The 13111-nt window shown below is 42.8% G+C and overlaps 1 protein-coding gene across 1 annotated transcript in view; it reads left to right on the forward strand.

Annotated features, from left to right (window-relative positions):
• The first annotated feature begins 535 nt into the window (after window positions 1-535).
• The window catches only part of LOC138670302 (ATP-binding cassette sub-family C member 5-like), a 304888-nt gene continuing 292312 nt past the window's right edge, over window positions 536-13111 (forward strand). The window contains exons 1-3 of the mRNA XM_069757511.1: window positions 536-756; window positions 1595-1750; window positions 8612-8759. Of these exons, the coding sequence (XP_069613612.1) occupies window positions 674-756; window positions 1595-1750; window positions 8612-8759 (387 nt within the window). The 5' untranslated portion in view covers window positions 536-673. The remainder of the gene's footprint in view (window positions 757-1594; window positions 1751-8611; window positions 8760-13111) is intronic.

The raw sequence follows: 13111 nt of genomic DNA on the forward strand, positions 1-13111 counted from the left end.
GGCGTGAATTCCTCTTTAGGATGGTGCATTAGTGTTCACGGTACCACCTGTCAGCTGTGTCATGTTTGTGCAGTAGTATTATATATAGACTGGCACATACTGGGAGCGGATAGACACTGAGCTGGAAGCAGTGGGGGATTTTACTACGTGAACTGTGTTGGTTCTTCTTGGTAGTTGTGTCAGCAGTACTGTCAGTGTCCTTGTCCTGTGCTCCCCGGTGGCGGCAGCTCTAGTAATAGCTATTAGTGTCAGTCTCAGCTGGTGCACTTTTCGGCTTTTTTTTGGTTTTCTCTGTTCTCAGACTGTCGGGTGTATCCTATCTAAGGACCAATAATGATTGTAAACTTAAAGAAGTTGGCAATCCTATTCATAGCCTACTTATTCATGAACACATTGCTGATAGTTCATAGTTTATAGTCATAGTAGTTTGTTTGAAGAGATGTCAGTGGATAGTGTAGTAATCGTGTTGTAGTAAATGTTGGCATTGAGTCCAATGTTCCTCTACGCTGCGTTACTAGAACTATTTTGCAGAGTCACTCATGACTTGACACAGCAGCTTTATACACCTAAGGGCTCTATTCATGGGAGCATATGACAGACTTTGACATTGCTTCCTCACTTCTCCCCACAGGTTCAATAACAGGAGTCATGACTTTTCTCCTCTACAAGTAACATGGACAGAACAGCAAAGAAGAAATTTACCATCAGATACCAGCACAGTCTGCCATTACTGAAGCCGTTCCGCAACACACACAGGTACAGTAGATGTGTCAGTCTGGGTTATGCGAAGTACATGTCTCATTACTTTATGGTGGGTAGCCACTGCTCCATTACGCAGTACAGAAAGGGGGCACAACGGATAGGAAGATCTCTTCACACAAATAGTTAAACAGCCTTATGAAAGACTGCAAACAGAAAACTTATTGTGTTAAAGTTTTTCCCGAGAAACTGCACATAACACAAATTCCTATATATGTAAAGCAAATAAAGTGCAAATGTAATTAAAATGTAAAAATAGTATGTTGCTATAATAATACAGTATATTCAACTGTTTTATAGATATAGAAAAGCTGGGGAAAGCTAGGTGACAACTAAACAGGAGTTTCTAGTGATGTAAAACTGCAGAATAAACATATTAAAGTGAACCTGTCAGATGATACATGTGTGAACTCAGCCAGGTATGTTTGATTGTGAAACGCTGGGCATTTCAGAGAAAAAACATACTTCACAAGCTACCGAGGACCAAGCTGCATTATAGACTAGTTGGACAGGCGGATCCCCGGCGTCTTCTCCCTGCCCTGGATTGCCTACGTGCATGCATAGTCCAAGACCTGTCAATCCAGGGCAGCGTGCAAGGAGAAGACACTGGGAACCCACCTGTACGACTAGTCTACAGCGTGTTCTCTGTCCCCGAAGCTTTAGAAGTATGTTTTCTATGAAACATTGCAATGTTTCATAGCTAAACATACCTGGCTGAGATCATACAGCCAGTGCCTGATCCATGCATTGTTTCTATGACTATAATATGTCATATAAGCTGGGGCATAGTTGTAATGACAAATATCAGTATAATAACTTTTAAAATATTTTGCAGTCACCAACATCCGATTGATAATGCCGGCTTATTTTCCTTCATGACATTGAACTGGATCACTCCACTTGCAAGAAAGGTTTACCGTCTTTCTAAACTTCATATAGATGATCTTTGGGATCTGCCATCACAAGACTCATCAGAAGTAAATAGCTGGAGGTAAAAGTCCTGTATGCATGTGTCCCATTTTTCACTATGTCTACATATTTGCCATGATTTATGAGACCTATCAGAAGCAGTTTTGTACATAGATACGTTAGGGCTACAGCAAAGGAGCCTCCCATTATAGTGCTAGGTTTTATCACTAGTGCATGGTATTTGTTTTTCCCCATCATATCTTTTCCATGTCTATTAGTCCAATTCCCACATTTTCTAACAATATAGTTGTTCTGGAGAGTGGAGTCCTAAACAGGTTTTCATCCTAAATTCATCAAATTTTCATCAGAGGCTACACTGCCTCTATGTACATTTGCAAAATGTTTTGATGTGGCGGATATCGACATTGCCGTACAACTGGTCGCATCAGAAAGATGACATCGAACCTCTCACCTAGCCAAATCAGATCTCATACTTTGCACTGATGAGGGCCAATAGCCCGAAACACCATGTCTGCAAATGGAGATTCTGATTTGGCTTTTATCCTAAGTCATATTGCAAAACTCTTTAAAGGGTTGATTGTGACTAGCAGGATCGCTACTTCCAACAGGTGGCGCTACAGAGAGTTTAAGTCCTCTTTCTCTCTGAAGAGGTAATTTGCAAATAAAATTTCCCAGAGGAGCATTGCATGGCGAATAAGCCTCCTTACCTTGACAAGCCAGAGCTGGTATGTCACTCCCCCCAAGGAGAAACCTTACCCCTTAGACCTCAGTCCAGAGCCTCTCACCTAGCCAAATCAGATCTAGTACTTTGCACTGATGAGGGCCAACAGCCCGAAACACTGTGACTGCAAACTGAGTTTCTGATTTAGCTTTTATCCTAAGTCATATTGCAAAACTCATTAAAGGGTTGATTGTGACTTGTAGGATCGCTACTTCCAACAGCTGGCGCTATATAGAGTTCAAGTCCTCCTCTCTGAAGAGGCAATTTGCATATGACGTCTGAGACGAACTTTTAGTGGACACGATGTACATCCCATATACTATAATTTACATTCTGTGTACTCAATTAGGTATATTACATTAGGGGTGTTGCAATTAATAAAGTCATGTATCGGATAGGTGGATGAGCTGTGTGTGGAATAGAAGTGATTGGCCATATGTGCATGGTCACAAGCTTTACAGTGGTTCACTCCGCATTTCAAAAAACCTTTGGCATTAATCCAGGTTCCTTGGTTAGAAGGCCAATTATATTCGCTTACAAAAAGGCTGGGAGACAGAATGGAGCCCAGGGTAGGTGCACACTTTGCTGCAAAACGGATGTTGTTTTTTAAAATCTCTCTAAGCTTATCGTGGTTGAGCATGGGTGCATACTTTTTTATTATGCCAATTATGTTTTTGCATTGTGTACTATAGTTGGTTGTGAACGTGATCACATGTTGGTCTCTATTGGCTGCTGTACTTGGTGCGACTTTAGTTTCTAATCGTTTTGTAATAGTAGAGATTTCTGTTCCTCAAATGTTTTAACACTGTCCTGTATGTTGTTCTCAGTACCATCAAAAAGTGTTATATCTTTGTCAGAGTTTTGTGTAAAAAAAAAAGACATTTTATAGTTAGATGGCATGCCAGTTTGTTGACGTCCAGAATAGTCTGAAAAATGTCAAACTCACTGGTCAGTGAGAAACCTAATCCTTTGCTTAAAACTGAAATTTGTGCTTCCGAGACTATATAACTGGATAAATTCCAAACGGGAGTATCTGGTAGCGATGACTCCTGTGGTCAGTTTGATATCTTCCTCCCCCTGTGCTTTCGGCCTGCCCGTCTCCTCCATTTTTTGCTGTAGCTCCAGGTTGGTTATTAATGTTGGTTTTCTTATATTGTTGGAATGCCATGCTATTAGTTGAACTTGCTGAGGAATCAGAATAGTCACCCGAAGTAGACGGGACAGAGATATCCAAGAAGTTGTCTATATCTCTAAAACTAACTTTTCCATTTATGGGGTGGCATTATTGGAAGCATTTTTTTAGAATAGAATGTGGTTTCTTATTCCAGCTCTAGACTTGATTCAGAGTATAATCCTCTTTTGAACTTTCTTTTCTTCATATCCATAATGAAGTTTTGGAGTTTAGATAAGTTGGTTTTGAGTGTTTCATTATAAAAATTAAAATCATTTAACAAACTGTGAGCATTGAAAAGATTTAATCTCTTTTCTAACACTATTTAATTCCAGGTCCAAAGTATTCATTATATATAGTAGTGGCAGTTTTATTTAGATGTCCATACTTTTAGACTCATAGGTCTTTAGAGTAGTATAGTCCCACCAGATGAGCATCTCTTTTGCCATTTTGTTCTCCCAACAATCCAGGAGTAATTTGATGTCAAGCAATGGTTTTCCAGCAGTAAGCACTATGTCACAAGGCAAAAGTGATAACTAAGTGGCTTGGTGAACAAAACATTAAAATTTTGAGTCCATGACCATGAAACACCCCAGATTTCATTTCTATTGAGAACCTGTGATCAATCTTCCAAAAGCAGGTGGACAAACAGAAACAGAGATATTTTCATCAAATCCAAGCACTGATTAGACAAGTCAGTCAGGATTTGGCCTAGAAGAAAGTAAGTGCCATTTATAAAAGATTTGAAAAATAATTTCTCAACACATGTATTTGTCAATATATGTGAAGAAACGTAGACATTTGTATAACTGTACTTCAGGAACTATAGAACTATCTGACTAAAAGATCTAAAACTACTGAAGCAGCAAACTTTGTGAAATCCCAAATTTGTATCACTCTCACAACTTTTGGCCATGGCTGTACTGTACTGCTAGCTCACATAAAGAACAAACAATGTGATAGTGTGCTGCAGCTTTAGAAACCACCTAAGAGTATTTATACAGTAAGATCGCAAATTCTCACATCAGAGAAATATGATTCTACAGCAGGGGTGGGCAATTAATTTTCCCCGAAGGGCCACATGAGAGATCATGACTGTTGTGGATGGCCAAACAGCCTCCTTATATATGGCATGAGCCCCACACAGCCTCCTTATATACGGCATGATCCCCACACACCTCCCTATATACGGCATGAGCCCCACACAGCCTCCCCATGTACAACATGATCCCCACACAGCCTTCCCATGTACAGCATGAGCCCCACACAGCCTCCCCATGTACAGCATGAGCCCCACACAGCCTCCCCATGTAGAGCATGAGCCCCACACAGCCTCCCCATGTACAGCATGATCCCCACACAGCCTCCCCATGTACAGCATGAACCTCACAAAGCCTCGCCATGTACAGCCTGAGCCCTACACAGCCTCCCCATGTACTGCATGAGCCCCAGTTTCCCCATATACTGCATGAGGCCCCACACAGCCTCCCCATAAACTGCATGAGCCCCACACAGAATTCTTATATACAGCATGAGTCCCACAGTCTCTCCACATACTGATTGAGCCCCACACAGCCTCCCCATATATTGCATGACAGTATACAGCCTTCCCATATCCTCACCATGTGCAGCATGTTACCCCATAGCCTCACCATGTGCAGCATGACATCCCCATAGCCTCCCCGTGTGCAGCATGACATCCCCATAGCCTCCCCGTGTGCAGCATGACATCCCCATGGCCTCCCCATGTGCAGCATATCACACACATAGCCTCCTCATGTGCTGCATGTCACCCCCATAGAATCCCCATGTTCACCCCATAGACTCCCCATTTTCTCTCCATAGAATCCCCATGTTCACTCCCATAGAATCCCCATGTTCACTCCCATAGAATCTCCATGTTCACTCCCATAGAATCTCCATGTTCACTCCCATAGAATAACCCATGTTCACCCCCATAGAATCCCCATGTTCACCCCCATAGAATCCCCATGTTCACTCCCATAGAATCCCCATGTTCCCCCCCATAGAATCCCCATGTTCACCCCATAGAATCCCCATGTTCACCCCATAGAACCCCCATGTTCACCCCATAGCATCCACATGTTCACCCCATAGAATCCCCATGTTCACCCCATAGAATCAACATGTTCACCCCATAGAATCCCCATGTTCATACACATGAAAAAAACCCACACCACATACTCACCTCAGTCCCGTTCCCAGGCGCCCTGCCTCTGCTTCTGTTGCTGTCTTCGATGCGCTGACTCTCTGGCGGGACACAGCTGACGTGATGACATGATGTAATCGTATCAGCTGTTTCACACGCTGATTGGTGGAGGAAGTGGCTGGAGGCGCCTCCTCCAATGCTGACTGCGGGAGACAGCGAGTGAGCTGGCGGGCACGATGCGGCCTGCGGACCTCAGGTTTTCAGCCCCACGACCCGCACCTTGCCCATGTCTGTTCTACAGTAATACTGGGTTATTAGGCTCAGTTCATATCATGTTCAGAAATTATATTTGGTATATATCAAGAAAGGCTCACTAGGTATACACCAGATATATCCATAGGATTCAATTGAAATTAAACTTAATACCACTTATTTTATTGGCCACAAGAACAAATACAATAGAACGTCTCAGTCAAGAAGCACAGCTTCGTCATGAAGAAAATAGCAAGCTTCACAGGTTTACAAGCTTAATCACAACCAGAGGCGGCCATATTGTTAGTGCGACCTGTGCGGTCACACAGGAACCTGAGAGCTAAAGGGGCCATTTATACCTCTAGAGCAGATGGAATTGTATATCGATGAGCTCTTGGGCTGCATGGGGAACATATACTGTTTTTGCATAGGGGCCCATTTCTGTCTTTGTCCGCCTGTGATCACAACAGTGGTTGGCAAACCTCATAGCGAAAGCGGTTCACAACAACAAGTGTTTGACCTGAGACACTGGTGGTTCCCCTGGTATTACAATTATATGCACTTTTGGTTTAGGAAGTATCACCGTTAGGACAATGTCAACCTCCTTAAAGTGTAATTGTCATACCAGAACTTGTTGCAGATTGTCTGCCTGTAGCGTCTCCTCTTCCCTCTTTCTCCATAGATTTTTATGAGCAGCAACTGTCATCTCCTATCTCAGTAATGGGAAAGTCTGTCTTCATTGAACACAGATTTTATAGCTTATATCCGTGAACTGAAAATAAATGATCAGTCCAGGAGGAGAAAAAAAGCAGATTTTTCTGATAAAATATATTTCAAAGTTACTTATTTTCATGTGAAATATTGTTGCGTGATAAAAAAGATTAAAACAACGGTTACTCTTTAAGGTTTGTATAACAGCATCAGGGTCCTTTCTCGCCGCTACCAAGTGTGGTCTCCAACTGTCTAGACTTGGGGCAACTAGTATATGCTCTACCTTGGCTGCAGTTGCTACTTCATACCTGCCTGCTAACTGTTCTGCAAAGCCCTACTTCACGCAGTCTCCCTGACAGCATGTGTCAGCATGTGCATGTAAGGAAGTGGACAGGAGAGAAGAATACAGTTGAAGTTGATGCCTAGCTAAGTAATTGCAAATGAACACTGCCATCTACTGGCAACAGGAGAAAGTGAAAGTAAAGAAAGAATTTCACTAGTAGGAACTTGTTACTTGGAGCCCATGTTCTCACAGGAAGAGTTTAAAGACTACACCAGGTCTGGTGGCACCTGTATCTCAGTTACTAATTATAAAAGTCCTGGAGGGGCTGAGAAGAAGCAGTTGACTCCAGAACCTGTACCAGGATAGGTTGTGCGTCTGTTAGGTGGATTTACAGCCACCATCGCCACAGAAGGGTCCGAGAACAGTCAGCCGCCTGAGAAGGCCTGAGCTGTGAGGAAGTCTGTAATCAGCGCCAGTTGAAGGCCGTAAGCAGCGCCAGTGGGGGTCCATAACCAGCGCAAGTGGAAGTCCGTAAGCAGCACCAGTAAAAGCCTGTGACCAGACCTGAACCAAGCTCGGGAGACGATCCGACTGTAGCAGAGGACCATTCTTGTAGGCCATTACTTCCAGAGCAGATGTACAGTACAGGGTGTGGGCTAGAGCTGTGCTTCAGGGAATTGAGACGGTCATTGCAATGAGCACACTGAATATCCAGTGACTCGCACATCTTGGACGTATCAGGAAATACCGTGACCCCCGATAGATTATCCTTTTTGTGTTAGCTAAATCAATAGTGTTGGTTAAGTATCACGATCTCTTGATTGTCTGCCCTGATGCATCCAAGCAACCTGCTTACATACAATCTCTGCTAACATCCAACCTCCTCTGCCAAGCCATATAAGCAGTCTCCTTTAAACATGTCTGTCATGGGGTCACATCAGAGATGTGACATCTGTGTGTGATTGTACCCTGGCATCACACCAGACATATCAGATTGCATCCTTCTCACAACATATCGTCTTGGATCAAACTTTCCCCATTACAATGTGCTCAAATCTATGGTCTACACTACACCCTGAGATAATAGGTGCATAAATAACACATGTGCCAATATGGCAGGTAAGTTTAGGAAGTAAAAGACAAAATAAACAATGCACACAAAAGTAGTAATAATCAACATGTGATGCATTGCACAGACAAAACCTCGAGTATATTCTATCAAGAAAATAGAACATTAACCCTATCTATATTGATTAATCATTTTTGCTCTAACTTACAGACAGTGTTGCATGGTATAAAAATTCCAGAAATCCTAAATAAGGCATATTTACAGGGGTTGTCCAGCACTTTAATATTGATGGCCTATCCTTATATACCAGATTGTGCAGATACGCCACCTGGCACCCTTGCTGATCAGCTGTTCCCGATGCCGGCGGATCCCTAAATGCTCAATATACCAATATTCAATTATTATATTCTTTATATACAGTTCTCGTACATCTCAGAAATGTTATAAAAGTGTGAATAAGTACACTTGTATACATGTAGCATGCCAAGTATTTGCAGTTTAGTTAATATGTAGATCTAAATATTTATTTTTCTCCATACGAACAGGCTTCAGAGGCTTTGGGAAGCAGAGAAGCAGAAGCGAGGGAAGAGGAAAGCATCTCTCACACTGGTGCTATGGCTTTTCTGCCGAACCAGATTTTTGCTGTCTTCATTGTGTCTCATTATTACCATGGTAGCAAACTTTATTGGCCCTGTGAGTTCATGTTCTGTTTGCCTATAAAATTCTTATGCCATGCTATCGTGTTATCTACAGGCAGGAGTATTATTGCTGAATCACTGTAGAGTAAGGAGAATCTGTCACCAGATTTTTTACATATACAGTGGGGCAAAAAAGTATTTAGTCAGTCAGCAATAGTGCAAGTTCCACCACTTTAAAAGATGAGAGGCGTCTGTAATTTACATCATAGGTAGACCTCAACTATGGGAGACAAACTCAGAAAAAAAAATCCAGAAAATCACATTGTCTGTTTTTTTAATCATTTTATTTGCATATTATGGTGGAAAATAAGTATTTGGTCAGAAACAAACAATCAAGATTTCTGGCTCTCACAGACCTGTAACTTCTTCTTTAAGAGTCTCCTCTTTCCTCCACTCATTACCTGTAGTAATGGCACCTGTTTAAACTTGTTATCAGTATAAAAAGACACCTGTGCACACCCTCAAACAGTCTGACTCCAAACTCCACTATGGTGAAGACCAAAGAGCTGTCAAAGGACACCAGAAACAAAATTGTAGCCCTGCACCAGGCTGGGAAGACTGAATCTGCAATAGCCAACCAGCTTGGAGTGAAGAAATCAACAGTGGGAGCAATAATTAGAAAATGGAAGACATACAAGACCACTGATAATCTCCCTCGATCTGGGGCTCCACGCAAAATCCCACCCCGTGGGGTCAGAATGATCACAAGAGCGGTGAGCAAAAATCCCAGAACCACGCGGGGGGACCTAGTGAATGAACTGCAGAGAGCTGGGACCAATGTAACAAGGCCTACCATAAGTAACACACTACGCCACCATGGACTCAGATCCTGCAGTGCCAGACGTGTCCCACTGCTTAAGCCAGTACATGTCCGGGCCCGTCTGAAGTTTGCTAGAGAGCATTTGGATGATCCAGAGGAGTTTTGGGAGAATGTCCTATGGTCTGATGAAACCAAACTGGAACTGTTTGGTAGAAACACAACTTGTCGTGTTTGGAGGAAAAAGAATACTGAGTTGCATCCATCAAACACCATACCTACTGGAAAGCATGGTGGTGGAAACATCATGCTTTGGGGCTGTTTCTCTGCAAAGGGGCCAGGACGACTGATCCGGGTACATGAAAGAATGAATGGGGCCATGTATCGTGAGATTTTGAGTGCAAACCTCCTTCCATCAGCAAGGGCATTGAAGATGAAATGTGGCTGGGTCTTTCAACATGACAATGATCCAAAGCACACCGCCAGGGCAACGAAGGAGTGGCTTCGTAAGAAGCATTTCAAGGTCCTGGAGTGGCCTAGCCAGTCTCCAGATCTCAACCCTATAGAAAACCTTTGGAGGGAGTTGAAAGTCCGTGTTGCCAAGCGAAAAGCCAAAAACATCACTGCTCTAGAGGAGATCTGCATGGAGGAATGGGCCAACATACCAACAACAGTGTGTGGAAACCTTGTGAAGACTTACAGAAAACGTTTGACCTCTGTCATTGCCAACAAAGGATATATTACAAAGTATTGAGATGAAATTTTGTTTCTGACCAAATACTTATTTTCCACCATAATATGCAAATAAAATGTTAAAAAAACAGACAATGTGATTTTCTGGATTTTTTTTCTCAGTTTGTCTCCCATAGTTGAGGTCTACCTATGATGTAAATTACAGACGCCTCTCATCTTTTTAAGTGGTGGAACTTGCACTATTGCTGACTGACTAAATACTTTTTTGCCCCACTGTACATTGCATATCTCAATAGGTAGCTCTCTAAGACCGAGTGAGGTTGTGGTAATTATCTTGAAAATCCATGTTGGAATTGCTGTAAAACCAAGTTTGACAGTTTTCTTGCCTGGTATTGAGATAAGCATTCCAACCTTTAGAAAAGCTTATTCAGTTATTCCAAAGTGAATTTTCAAGGTAAGTTCACCAGCATCATCAGGTCTAAGACATCTATTTAAAACAGTCTTTAAGACGAAATCTGGTGAGGTGACAGATCTGGTTTAAGGTACACCCACTCTGTACACTGTCTGTGACATGGACATATGAGTATGCTCACATCTAACTCAATATAGAAATGACTAGTTGAGAAACACATCTGTTTTTCTGGTCTGTGTGTTTTCTATGTTTAAAACAGACAGCCAACAAACTCCTAGAATATGGTGAAATCAGTCAAACATCCATTTTTATGATGGAGCTATGTGTCTTTTACTTTCGGCAAATTTATATATCCATAGAACATGGACCATGCTTGGATCACGATGTTTGATCCAACTGTCCGTTCTGTCCTCAGCTAACTGGATAATCTATATATATAATTGCCTAAGGGTTTTTCCGTCTGTCTGTCTGTCTGTCTGTCCTGGAAATCCCGGCTCTCTGATTGGTCGAGGCCGCTAGGCCTCGACCAATCAGAGACCGGCACAGCATCGACGTAGAAATCCCGCGTCTCTGATTGGTCGAGGCCGCAAGGCCTCGACCAATCGGCAACGGGCACAGCGACGATGATGTCATAAAGGACGTAGAAATCCCACGTTTCTGATTCAGCGAAGGGCACAGTATCGACGCAGATGTCATAATGGTTGCCATGGCGACGATGATGTCATAAAGGTTGCCTCGACCAATCTGCGACGGGCACAGTCTGCCGCGAATTCTGGAATCATCATTGTCCATATACTACTGGGACATGCATATTCTAGAATACCCGATGCGTTAGAATCGGGCCACAATCTAGTCTACTATATAATTGTCTAAGGGACACTTCCGTCTATCCTTCTGTCTGTCACGGATATTCATTGGTCGCACTCGCAGCCTGTGTCTGTCATGGAAATCCAAGTCGCTGATTGGTCGCGGCAAAACAACCACGACCAATCAGCGACGGACACAGTCCGGAAGAAAATGGCCGCTCCTTACTCCCTGCAGTCAGTGCCCGATGCCCGCATACTCCCCTCCAGTCACCGCTCACCCAGGGTTAATGCCGGCGGTAACGGACCGCGTTATGCCACGGGTAACTCACTCGGTAACCGCTACTATTAACCCTGTGTTTCCCCAACTTTTTACTATTGATGCTGCCTATGCGGCATCAATAGTAAAAAAATGTAATGTTAAAAATAATAATAATAAAAAAACCTGCTATACTCACCCTCCATAGTCCGCCGAGCCACACGCGCCTGCCGCCATCTTCCGTTCCCGGCGATGCATTGCGAAATTACCCAGAAGACTTAGCGGTCTCGCGAAACCGCTAAGTCATCTGGGTAATTTCGCAATACATCCTGTGTACGGAAGATGGCGGCAGCTGCACGCGTATCGCCGGAGCTTCGCTGGATCCCAGGGGTGAGTATATAACTATTTTTTATTTCAATTATTTTTTTAACAGGGATATGGTGCCCACACTGCTGTATACTACGTGGGCTGTGTTAGATACCACGTGGCTGCTATATACTACATATGCAGTGTTATATACTATGTGGGCAATGTTATATACTACGTGGGCAGTGTTATATACTATGTGGGCTATGTGATATACTCCGTGGGCTGTGCTATATACTGCGTGGGCTGTGCTATATATTACGTGGCCACTGTTATATACTGCGTGGGCAGTGTTATATACTACGTGACTGGGCAATATACTACGTGACTGGGCAATATACTACGTAGCTGGGCAATATACTACGTGGCTGGGCAATATACTACGTGGCTGGGCAATATACTACGTGACTGGGCAATATGGCTGCTATATACTGCATGGGCTGTGCTATATATTACATGGCCAGTGTTATATACTGCGTGGCCTGTGTTATATACTACGTCGCCTGTGTTATATACTGCGTGGCTGCTATATACTGCGTGGGCTGTGCTATATATTACATGGCCAGTGTTATATACTGCGTGGCCTGTGTTATATACTGCATGGCTGCTATATACTGCGTGACCTGTATTAACACATCGGGTATTCTACAATATGTATGTACTGTATATAGCAGCCACATAGTATATAGCACAGGCCACGTAGTATTTGTCTGCTATATACTACATGGCTCCTATATACTACGTGGCCTGTGCTATATACTATGTGGCTGCTATATACATACATAAATACATATTCTAGAATACTCGATGCGTTAGAATCGCACCACCATCTAGTAGATATATAAGGCTGTTCAGCCTGAGTTCTGTATATAGATCATAGAACTTGAACATGTGAAACCGGACTTGAAGGGGTAGGTAATTTTAAGGGTAGGTTAATTTTTAACATTGAGAGATAGAATATCAAAAATAAAATCCAGAAAATCACACTGTCTAAATTATATAAATTTATTAGCATTTTGCAGTGAGAAATAAGTATTTGATCCCTCTGGCAAGCAAG

Source organism: Ranitomeya imitator, chromosome 3 (genome assembly GCF_032444005.1).
Source record: "Ranitomeya imitator isolate aRanImi1 chromosome 3, aRanImi1.pri, whole genome shotgun sequence".
Classification (NCBI taxonomy): Eukaryota; Metazoa; Chordata; class Amphibia; order Anura; family Dendrobatidae; genus Ranitomeya; species Ranitomeya imitator.